This window comes from Neopsephotus bourkii, unplaced genomic scaffold, assembly GCF_033783945.1.
Source record: "Neopsephotus bourkii isolate Nb327-2 ecotype Australia unplaced genomic scaffold, CSIRO-AGI_Nbou_v1 NB_369, whole genome shotgun sequence".
Lineage (NCBI taxonomy): Eukaryota > Metazoa > Chordata > Aves > Psittaciformes > Psittacidae > Neopsephotus > Neopsephotus bourkii.
In genome coordinates this window covers 1,137,095-1,149,208 of record NW_026900875.1, presented here as the reverse complement: position 1 = coordinate 1,149,208, position 12,114 = coordinate 1,137,095, and the positions used below count along the sequence as shown (strand labels likewise).

General features: G+C 43.9%; 1 protein-coding gene across 9 annotated transcripts in view; it reads left to right on the top strand.

The window, feature by feature from the left end:
- LRCH3 (leucine rich repeats and calponin homology domain containing 3) overlaps positions 1–6,558 on the top strand; it is a 66,787-nt gene extending 60,229 nt beyond the window's left edge. For 8 of the 9 annotated variants that reach the window (XM_061348803.1, XM_061348804.1, XM_061348800.1 and 5 more), the window contains 2 exons: positions 737–814; positions 2,987–5,352. In XM_061348803.1, the coding sequence (XP_061204787.1) occupies positions 737–814; positions 2,987–3,187 (279 nt within the window). In that variant the 3' untranslated portion in view covers positions 3,188–5,352. Of the gene's footprint in view, positions 1–736; positions 815–2,986; positions 5,353–5,945 lie in introns of those variants that run through there. The other variant, XM_061348802.1, reaches the window with a different exon arrangement.
- The last annotated feature ends 5,556 nt before the right edge of the window (positions 6,559–12,114 follow it).

Sequence of the window (12,114 nt, the reverse complement as noted above, 5' to 3'; positions counted from 1 at the left end):
GCTGTGTAGACTCTGGGTAGCTTTTTCAAAGGAGCAGGAAGCCTGTGTCTCTTTGACCAGAAAAGAATAAGCTTCACGAATAGAAAGGAGACAGGGGCTGTGCCATGGTCTGTATGTGCAGAGCTGTGCAAGCTAACTGTAGAAAAAAGCTTGCTTAAAAAAATGCTGGTGAGTGCACTTCAAACAGCTACATCAGACACGTCTACAAGCAGCAAGCTTCAGTTCCACTTTTCTCCCATTATGTTCTGGTTACATCTAACAGCCTGCCTTTTTTTTTTTTTAATCTCTTTGTTATTTGAAGCACAGTTTGAGATTTATATGTTCTTGTATTGTAGTCATCCAGAACAGACTCCAGATTGCTTCATATCATGAAACTGCTCTGAAATCACAGCATGGAAGCCATGCGTTTCATTCAAAGTATATTTTTTAAATTGCTATATTGTGGTCACTAAGGGTGTTGGCCAGTTTCATAGCACCTTGTGTCTAAATAATGCACAGCTTAAAATTGTCTTTTTTAATCAACATCCAGAATTCCTAAATTAGCTTTGCATAAAATGGCTTTGAAATTCTAAAGAAAAGCAAACTTAAACAGAGCCTGCTTTGAATTAGACAAGCTTAGGTCAGTGCAGTAAGTTTTTGGCAAAGAGATTTATTAGGAGTTTGATTTAAATAAAAAATTAAGATTTTTTTAAAATCCTGCCAATAACAAGCACTGCGCCTGCCTCCTTCTTTGCAGCCTAAACTCACAATGGCAAAATGCAGACGAAATGTGGAGAATTTCTTGGAAGCTTGCAGGAGGATTGGAGTGCCTCAGGTACGTATTCCTGCTATCCTGATATAATGTTTCAGGTGCAGTTTTGTATGATGCTTCGGAAAATAAAACCTTCTTTGAAAGATTGGATGAAAACAAAATTACTAAAAGCTTAGAAGGTGCAGGTATAAGGTATGTCTTGTGGTATAGATCAGAATTAGCTTGTATAATCTTCCAGAGCTAAATGAGGTCAGATTTAGTATATCAGAGGTCTTACTTACTGTTGTCCCTCAAATTCATAATAGCTGATGCAGTTCAAGTCTGCCTTTAGAACTGCAAGGTGTTTCTAACTACAGTATTAGATATCTGACAGCTTATAAGTGGGATAAAATTTGGATGATGTTTTGCATGTTTTATTTTTCCCAAAGCTTTTCACATTCCTTCAGAATAATTCTCTTACATGGATACCTTTACTGTCTTACGAACAAGTCACAGTATTACTGGCCTTTCTGTGATGGTAGCTATCTTTGCATAGATCCTAATTCTTTCATTATATACTAGTGGTAGAAATCCATCTTCAGATACTCCTTGTCACCTTCTGAAACTTGGAAGATCTAGGAGATGGGAACATAAAATAGTCCATCTGACTCCAGTTACCCTGTTTTATGCTATCCTGTCCTTTCCACTTTGTCTTAGCAGCTGTGTCAGCACAAATAACTTTGATACATCATGTTTTTCTTAGTATTTCTTCTAGTGCATTAATTAATTTTGTTTCTTATATTGCTAAGCGTTAGCGTTTCTACTGTAGGTGCTGGTTTTTTTCTTCTGTATTGTGAAAAGGAAAAGTAGACCCAGGCACTCATTTCCCAGTTGTTTCTAAAACCACTGTTTTCAAGTCAGTCATGCAGTATTTTTTGGTGTGTTGAGATAGTTCACTTGAAGGCATTTTAACCATTGGGCTTTTAGGATATCATATATATCAAATGCCTTGCAATTCCACATGACTCAGTGGTGAACTGCCTTGGAATGTGGTAGGGAGTTGTAAGTGATAATTAGCACTTTCAGATCCTGCACTATTTTGGTACCCTAGGACTTCAGATTTTTACTCCCGGCAGAACTACACAATATAAATTTGCCTGAGGCAAAGTTGTTCAATTCCATCCCAGCTTCCCTAATTACAGCTCCCTCAAACATGCAGGTGTGATTTTTATGAGATTACGATACGGAGCAGATCACTGAAATGACCCACCTTTAACAACAAACAAACAAAAAAGCCAGTCAAGAAAGAGGCCCTTATAGATGCAGCCTGCTCCATCTGCTGCACCTACAGTCCAGGACCCCTCTGATTTTCTCATATCTCTTGCTTTAATGTGGAAGAGTTCAAGGAGAGTGTCTCTGGGGAAGCTTACTGAAATAGCCCCACCCAACCAACTCTGAAGTTGCTCTCACATGTCTACATTACATATCTGCTGATATGTGAATATAAGATATGCAAGAATGGCCTGACAGCCTAGCATGTTTTTTTTTTAGAGATGCCTGCAGGTATTTCCTTTCCTTTAACGTCTCATTACAAAAATAAAAGGCTTTATGAAATACAGATCTATGTAGAAACACTAAGAGGAAGACTGCTTTTAGAAAATGGTAATTACAGGCTCCACAGCTCTTTACAGAACTTTGCAAGTTAAAGCCCTTGCATCAAAAGAGTCTGGCAGTTGAACAGATTAATCTGTGCATCTAGATTCCACTGATTTACACTTATTACCTGGGTGAAAGGAAGGGAAAAGATACACATTGGGAATAGTTGCAGAACACTTAAACTCTAATTAGTAAAGGTATTTCTGCAGACTACCCTTGTCCTGCTGTTTTCATTAACTAAGATACATATGGAGACTTAGTGTTGGTGAGTGCTCAGTGCCTGCAGTGTCCCCTGGAGAAAAATGGTTTTCACTAAGGCGTGTGTGAACTGCTGTTTTTAACAACAAGGAATAGTTACGTGTTTAAGCTGTACACAGGTGACAGGCACCTCACCGAACACTAAATGTTTGCATTAGGTCTGTTCTTTGCAATGGGAGTCTTGCGGATTCCTTTGTGCGAATTAACCAGCTGTGATATGCTTCTTGACTATGTAGGCTGTATCTGAGATGTCTGATAACTGCTTCATGGATGTTGCTATAGCTAACTGACTGACCTTTTTTTTCTGTCTGTTTTCCCTTCTTGCTCACACACTCTGGACAGGACAATCTTTGTTCCCCTTCTGACATTCTTCAGCTAAACCTCAGCGTTAAAAGAACAGTTGAGACTCTTCTTTCCCTGGGGACAGATTCAGAAGAATCCAGTCTTGTCTCCCTTTCCGTTCAGCTCTGGGGCTTTGTGGTGTTTTACTGTACTCTAATGCTAACGCTCTGTATGTTCTATCGCTGGGTCTTTTTTCTCTAGCTGAAGGATAGTGTCGCCGCTTCCTCCCTCTGTCACTCCAGTGCTTGGGAAAGGATTTTGGTTTTTGTCAAGACTGTGTGTGTGAAGTGCTTTACTTCCCACTGATGGGACAGAGGTGACAAGTACAACGTGTGAACACACTGGTGCACCCACACGACCGTCTGTGACATAATCCACATTTGTATTTGCTGTGTCAATATTTAGCAGGTGACAAGGGAGGAAGCGCTGTCTGGGAGCTAGAGTGAGGCACAGAGGTTAGGACGTGTGGGTGCATGCTATAGTCTGCCAACAGGTGATGTAGTCCTGGGAAAACGGTGCTGTCAGTTTGTGCCTCAGTTTTCCCACCTGTATAATGGGAATTGCACCCACCCTGGTAAATTGATTGAGAATTTATCTGATGAAAAATGTTAAAGAAGGCAAAGTTGCTTTTTTTTTCCAACATCAGTGATCCTGATGAGATCTCACAGTCCTAGGAGGCATGGTCTGGTAAGTTTTATCCACAGGACTTTGTAGCTGGTTTTTCTTTTTCCATACCCTTACGCTGCTTCCGAGAGCATTTGATTTCTTATATTTGTAGACTGATGTATTACTCTGAGTCAGGATTTGCACAGTAGCTGTCAGTGAATCCTGAGCTACGTGAGCTTTGTAAGAGATCAAGGAGGAAATTTTCAGAGAAATTGCACTTTTTAACAACTTTGAAATAATTTTTTTTCTGTCACAGAAGGAAAAATCCCTTAAAATTCTGTCGGATGCCACAGAATGCCGTAGCATTTTACTGTGCTCTGGATAAAACTTAACAAAAACTTCTTGAGTTTCCACTTGATTGTGGGCAGCCCAACCCATGCTTGTTCCATGCATCTTCCTCCCACCCTGTAATTTTCAGAAACCTTTGTATCATACAGTTGCAGAAATGCAAGTCCCAGTTGCACAATGACTCTTCACTGTTATACAAAACTCAGGTAGTCTTCCATAAAGCTTCAAAGCTTTTCCCTCCCCAGGAAAAGCATCCTGGTGCTTTAATGCTTTAATGTCTCAGGGACACCTCAGTACTTCAGGGCACTCCCCATGTGATGTGTAAAAGACCATGTCTCCTCAGAGTGTAGATTGATTCAGGGAACTCTGTTCAGAGACTAGTGACAGGTAAGTGTTAAATGAAATGGCTTAATGACAAATGTGTTTTCAATATATTTCTGTTACATCTGAAAATACAGTAAATGGCTTGTCAGCCCAGTGTAACTGGTGTTAGGATTCCGATGCTAACCCGGCAACAGCTCTGAAACAGTTTAAGATACACAGGAGTTCAGTTGCACTTGTGGTTGCTACCAGTAAAAATGTGTTACGTGGACGTGGGTCTTGCAAGCCCTTGTAACACAGAGTGAGTGCTTAACAAAGAAGCAGCTAGAGGAGTCGATGCCCTCTTTCCAAATCACACACAGTGTTCTGTCCAAGCAAAGCACTTCTGAGCAAAGAGGGGACCTCTGACAGGGGGAAATAGTTTTATTTCTAAATAAGCTATTTTTGCACTGCTTACTGGTGTGAACTAAAATGAACTCAGTTCCTATGTCCTGTAACTTCTTCTAATGAACACTGTGTTAAAAGCTGCAAGGGGCTTTACACTAACAGTGCCTTCCAGTTTCTAAATTTTGCTTGTCACAACTGACTGTTGTATGGATTCATTCCAAAGCTTTTCCTCTTACCTGCTTGCACACAGAAGAAAAAAGGCATGTTTGCTCGAGTTTACAGGTATTTTCACAAAAAGCACACTTTTTTCAAAATAACACAAATTTGCTGGAAGAAAAACATATTTCAGCCTGGTCATATGGTTTACTGTGAGAATTTCAGCCTGGTTTCATTTGTTCTCTCTCCACCCTGAGCTTTGCGGGAGGAGTGCTGGCTGCTGCTGTTTATGCTGAAGGATTTCTTTAGCATCCAAACTCAGTAAAGGGTCAACAAGTGGAGGAAGGCAGGTTGCTGTGGAAATAACATGTGAAATGTAGTTCTGTAGGAAGGATACACTTTGGTTATTTTCTACAAATACAGGACATGTATCCTGACTGTTGTGGAGTGAGGATGGCCAGGATGTGCCAAGGACTGATGTAGGATGAGACTTTAAATACGTCTTAGGCTGAGAACAGCACAATTATTAATAAACACTTTTAAACCTCTCTTGCATTTTGCGTATTACTCTTATTCCTCAGGATGATTTTGGAGGTAACCTGCTAGGCGGGTGTACTTCTGGGAGGTCGATAAGTGGTAGTGGTTCATTCTCTGCTTTAAAGCATGTCTGTCCTCACGTTTGATAGCTAAACAGGAGGAATTCCTCAAAAAGGCAGTGTTGCTCTGGAAAGGAGGCCATGGTTCCTTTCCTGCTCCATGTGGTGGTGGGCTCATCACACTGAGGGAAAGCTGTCTCCTCCTGAAGTTCATCTGCTTTTGGTTTCATAATCTGCTGCTGTTTCAGTGTGGGCAGAGACAGAGCAACCTGCTGTTCCCCACACCTCCCACAGTCCTCTTCAGGTTCTCATTTGTACAGTTCTCTGAGAAATGAACACAAGGATTAGCCCGAGGCCACCTTCTTTGAGAGTGGAGTTCATGGTTGTGTAGCCACAAGCAGGGGTTTCATGTCGTACCTGTGTGTGTGTGTGTGTGCTGGCTGTCCATAACATTTCATAGTCACCTTTTGCTTAATTTTTTCTTTCTTTTCAGTTGAGTGTTTTTCATCCATTTTGTTTTTGTCTTTGTTTTGTTCCCCATTCAGGAGCAATTATGTTTGCCTCTACATATTTTAGAAGAGAAGGGTTTGACACAGGTAGCTGTGACTGTCCAGGCGCTCCTGGAGCTGGCACCCCCAAAGCAGCAGCAACTTCACCACTTGTCTGCTGTGTAAAGACCTCCGGGACCTTTGGGGTTACCTTGGCTAAGCAGAAGGACGTGAAGACTTTACTGCCCATGCAGTGCATCCAAACACACAGAGCTCTGTTCTAAGGAAACGAGTTTCCGTGATTCCTGACAGGAATGTTTTACTTCATTTCTCCATTTTTTTTGGAGATCACAACAGTTTCCAGTAACGTTTTATTAACAGTATTTTGCCCCTTATTTAAAGAAAACAGAGTTCATTGGGAAGAGGGTAGGGAATTCCTTGCTGACATGGGTATAGCTTGGAAAGAGATTCCTAGGGGAATTCATTGTTAAAAAAGGATGTTGCTGCAATGGGCACATGGGAAAAATTCTTTCCCTCCTCACAGGGTTCAAAAAGGGGGAATTTCTTTGCCTCCAGAGAGCAGCTATTTCTATTATATATATTAAAAAATCGCAACACACAATCTTACCTGCAGTGTTTGAGGACAGGGTCGATCCTCCTGCTGCTGTAACTTGCGTTGGCACATCCTCATCGCTTAAAATTTGAAGAAAAAAGGAAAACTGATTAATTTTTTTTTCTCAAGGGGGAGAAATACTGTGTGTTTTCTCTGCAAGAAAGCGCCTTAGTCAAAGATACTAAATCAGAACTGTTCAAATCGTGTTAATCACATCAGCATTCTTGCTGGGTTCACTTTCTGTTTGGGTTTTTAACACATCTTTATCTGACAGTTTTCCCAACACCAGTGGAGAGAGATCACATCTGTTCTCTCACCTGCCCCTCTGGTCAAGTAGGGATGTGTTTGGTTAATCAGTGGTTTTGCTGAACGATGACTAGATGTCATCAGGAGCCACCTCTCTATTTTTCACTGCAGTGCAAAGAATCGCAGCCTGCTGTGCTAATAATCCTTGGCAACCCTTTATCAAAGGGTTTATTAGGGACAGGAGCATCCCCTGCAGCCATCCCAGCACTGGTGAGTGTCCCAGCCACTGAGAAATTCATCATTTTAAGAACACAGTTACTGAATTTCCGCAGTGGGCTGTGTATTGTCAAAACAGGGTCTGTTACAAAAGGTAGCTTCTCTTTTGTAGGCTCGACAGGGCTTTAAATTAGCCTTTTATTGTTGAGAGTTTATTAGAGAGCCTCACTGGTTTTACAGAGCTACCATCACTTCCTTTTTCCTTAATGTGAAAATGGAAATTCAATATACAGCAATGGGAGAGGTAGCCAATAGGTTTCACATTTTTCTGGACAGATGATTCTGACAAAACAAAGACCAGCTCCATGTGCTCTGGTCCTAGTGCTGAGGCCAAGCTCACAACAACAAAACACCTATGGTATTTTCTCCCCGCCCCCCCAAGACCTTGCAAAATCTAGTTCTCACCCATGCACTTCCTTTGGTTTGCTTTGGCCCATTTAAAGCATCCCAGAATGTTCTGCTACTAATAAACACATGGTGCATGGGGTCTGAAACCAACCTCAGGCGCTGGAGGTATTCCATCTGGGAATATATTTGAAGCAGAATACACCAGAAGGATTTCATAGGGATAATAACAGAAGAAATGGGAGCAGGCTGGCTAACAGGCATTCTTGTGGAAGTAAACCTCCCATGGGAGCACTGCTAAGGACTGGGCTTAGCTGGATTTTCCCCCTTCTGATTTGCAGTTTTGTTTCCACTCCATTTTGCTTCATGTATTTCTTTCAAGGTCCATTGTGGTGAGTGTTGAATCCCTTATTTCACGTAATTATTCCAGTTGCTCCTTACTGGCATCTGTAGATGGTTGATCACATTGTGAGTGGAGAAGAACACCCAAAGGGTATTTCAAACTGTGCAGCTGAAGAGAAGCCTTTTCACACTGGGTATGTGCGCTGCCCTGAGCCTGGCAGGAAATGAAAATGCCATGTGTAGGAAGAGAGCAGCCCACACAGACACTTTCCTCCTCGGTTAGATCTTGTATTTCACTTAATGTCGCTTGCAAGGAGTGCTGGTAATTCTCACAGGATTACCTCAAAGTGTCTGAAGTCTGCTGTGGTTTGCTGGGTGGAAGGTTCCGCCACTCACAAGCAAACAGTACGGACCACAAACGCTCTGTGTGTGTTTGTCGCTGCCCAGAATTTGAACGAAGAGGGCACTGACTTCATCAGTGTCCATCATCAGGTCACTTGTGTTGTTACAGGGCTGAGTTGCTTTTATTGGCACACCCTTTGTGGGTGGTGGGGGTGTGCTCTTTGCTCCGGTCCAGCTTCCAGCACTTAAGGGAGGTGAAGCCTAACAGTGTTCAGGTTGGTGGAAGTTTGGCGTTTCATTAATACTAGTTTTTAGGAGTTAATGGGGTGGTGGGTTGAGTCTGGACAGCAAGAAAAGGCCATTTGCCCTTGTGCCTGGTGCAGGCAGCTCCCCTTCTGTCCAGGCAGTGTGTGTGCGACAGCAGAGCTTGGGTAAGTAGCAGCAGTGGCCTGGCTGGGCAGGGGCTACCTCCACCATCACTCGCTCTGTGCTAAGCCCTGGTTTCCTCTGGCAGTTTCACTGTATGTGACCATATCAGTTTGGCATTAACGATCCTGCATGTTCATCCTGGCAAGCACTAAATCTTGACTAGATGTTTAGGAACAAAATCCAAACCTGAAGTTTCATCATACAGTTAATTTAATGTGTTATACCAAACCCAACTTCAGTTCTTGTTTGCAAAATGGGTGCAGATTTTTTGGTGTATTTATGTGCAATTTTTGTTGTATCCCTTGAAAAGAATATTTTAAAGAGAACACATACAAAATCCTATTTCGTATGACAAAGCAAAGAGGGGGCATTTGTGTTGGAGGAGTAATCCACCTGAGTGTGTCATGCTTGCTGGTGTTTACACTGACTCCCCTGTGCCACTTGTCCTTCCGTGAGCCATGGCAAGTGCTGGGCAGCATCTGATGCTCAGCAGGGTTACATGCTTGAGGCAGAGCCGGTGCAGGCACACGGGAGCCCTGGCAGCAAAACCCCCCCAGGGTTTGGGTCTCTCCCTGCTGAAGGGGAGCCTTTTGTAACGGCCCCAGCACAGCAGCCTGTTTAAAATGAATCTGAGACAGCTTCTTACAGCGCCAAGGACACCTCTTGTTCTTGGTTGTGACACGTTGGCAAATGGTATTTTTATCCTTTTATGCCTATAAATGGTTATTTGAAAAAATGTTTTAGGAACAGAGGACTTCTAAGGTGAATTTGGACATTAAAAAATGCTTTTGTATAGATACTGTGATGTTTTACAAAGTGATCTAATTTTGTTATTTCTGAAAACAGTGTAAACGTGTAATTAATAGAGTAAAGGATTTTAAAGCTCCATCCCATGCTGTATGTCTGTAAATACATTCCATAATTTCTAAGTCTGTTACACATAAATGTGTCTGAGTATTGTATATTTTACATTGCCTGTATTCTGCCAGTAGTGTGAACTTCTAGCACACCGGTAATATAAAAGGAAACCATGGGTAATTTGAAATAAAGTTTTCAAACTTACATGAGTTACGTTATTTCTTCCTGCTGTTTTTCTGTTCCATCCATGAATGTCACATCCTCTGTATCGGGTGATTATTCCCCTTCCTCATCCTTGCAGGTGCCAGTTAGTGGACTTCTTTGTTCCTCTCATTTTTGTAGTTAACTAGGAGAGAGCAACTCCACTGTCTTTACACATGTTCTGCAGCCACGTCAGAAGCTTTTTCTTGGGGATACTTTACCTTCCGCAGACACAGAGAAGCAGTGATATTGTTCAGAATCCTTTGCTCCCCTCTCCCCACGCCCTGGTTTTTCCTCCAAGTAGAAAGTACACTCTGGGTTTGGGGACTTTGCTGGTGCTGCTGCTCCTTGTGGCTCTTGTCGCTTGCTTGGTTTTATCCTACCTCGGGTCTAATCTGTAAAGCTTGCACCCAGCTTCGTGCCCTGCAGCACTTGAAGGGTTTGTTTTTACTAACCAAAATGCCTGCTCCTCTTTTCTTCCCTCCTCATAGCTAGTCTTTATTATTTAGAAAAATAAATAAGTAAAGGCCTAGAAATTGCCAGAGAGGCACAACCTTCCCACTGTGTGCCCCTGTTCACTGCTCACCAAGCTGCTGCCTTTGTGAGGGCTACCCATTTCTCTCCAGGTGTTCACTCTTTCCAAAGCCACCTCCTAACCAGCTTCCTGATCTCCAGCCTTTCTCCTCCGTTTACCTCCCAGGAACCCCCTTCTTCCAAAGGGCTTGCGATTTCTGGTTTTCCCTGCAAGAAATATGGATGTGTGCTTTGATCCCCTCTTCGCATAGCTGGAGAAAACACACAGTACCAACCCTGACAGAGTTCCTCGACGCTGCCAGGTTTTGGGCCACTGCTCTCCACTCCCACCACCAGACGCACTCAGCCAGTTTCTTGCATGCTGCACAGCCAAGGAACAGAGTGACGCTGCAGTTTTTGCTAAGCAAGGTAAGGCTTGTAAGGGGAGCAGCACCTCTGGGATGGGCTGCTGGCAGGAGGAGGCTGGGAGGAGCAGGATGGGTGGCAGCCAGGCCACAGTCCCTGGGGAGGAGCATGTTGTCCTTCCCTGGGAGGTGCGAGGTCAAGTTCAACACCTTCACCCCCATTGCAGTACCACCAGTGGCTGGGACACTTGTGTTGGACTTGAGGTTTCAGCACCCCCCACCTTAGTGGAATAACAGAGCTTGTTCTACTGCTGATTTTTTCTTTGCAACCAGAATTTTGGTTTGCTTTCTGCTAAAAAGCAGTCAGAGCCCAGCAGATGCCACGTTTCAGATTTCAGTTGTTTGACTATATTAATGTGTGCCTAGAATTTGATACCAGGTCTACCACCCCTCCACTTATCCCGCTTTCCTTTGTTCAAGCCCTCTGAAGAGTTTATTATCAGACTTCATTCCTTCCACCTGAACAGGTCACCTGTTAACACCCACCACCTATGGAAAACATAAGTCAGCAGTGCATGAGAAAGGAGAGTTAAGATTTGGAACCTAAGTCCCACAGTTGCTCTGAAGCGCTTCCTACAATGAGGAGTGTGGATATGTAGTGTCAATATGGGTGCAAGCACAGTCCTGCCTCATGATACCTGCTCTTAACACTGCATGGGGACCATGACCAAAGTGAGCAAAATGGCTTTGGTACCAGTGCTGGGAGGGGAACCTGTATCTGAAACTTCTGTGCTCCCTTGACGATCCATTCTGCCCCAGCCTCTTCTCTGCTGTTCAGAGCCATGAGCCAAAGGCTCTCTATGATTTCAGTCATTCATCTCCACCTTTAGATCTTTTGGCAGAGTTCAGCTTGGGCATGAGGATGTTTGGATGGGGCCAGCATGAGCTGGTCACTGACAGCACAGCAGGTTTTGTGTGGTTTGAGCACTCTCTCCTGTGAGGCAGTGTCAGACACCAGCCACAGGGCTAATTTTGCTGTGTGCACAGGCCTGCATGTGCCTGACAATCGTGTCAGGAGAAGGGGCTCCCCTCTTGGTTAGAGAAGCAGCGCACTGCTGTCCAGCAGCTTCACTCTCTGCTGCCTCATGTTGCTGTGCACAGATGAGGCCAGGGCAGCTCCTGCAGGCAGTGCATCCGGCTGTCTTTTTTCGATGTGCCTTCCCCCGGTGGGGGGCATTTGGAGCTATGCTGTGCACTGACATTTTGCAGGACTGGGGGAATGGAAACCTGCGTGTTTTGACTGCCCTTGTGTTTACACTGCAAGCTGTCAGCAGTTTTTCCCCTGCTGAGCTGATGCCAGCACTGACAGCCTGGAGGGTGCTGCTTGAGCCCAGGTGTGGGTGACTTGGCCTCCCTGCCTCACTTGGAGCCACAGCAAACACCAGTGCCTCAGCCATGGCCAGAGCTTTGGGGTCTGCAGAGGACGTTCTCAGTGCAGAGCATCCCATGCAGGCGAGATGCTGGGCTGTTAACAGGGTTACCTCCTGCTAGCTGTCTTGCTTCCATACGGCACTTTGGGAGACATAGTGTTTCTCACTGCTCTGATGCAAATCCCCTTTCTGCTGGAGAAAATGTCTCTGCTGTGCAAGGGCAGCTTCAAGATCATAAGAGTTACTGTAGCTTTACCTTAACCGTG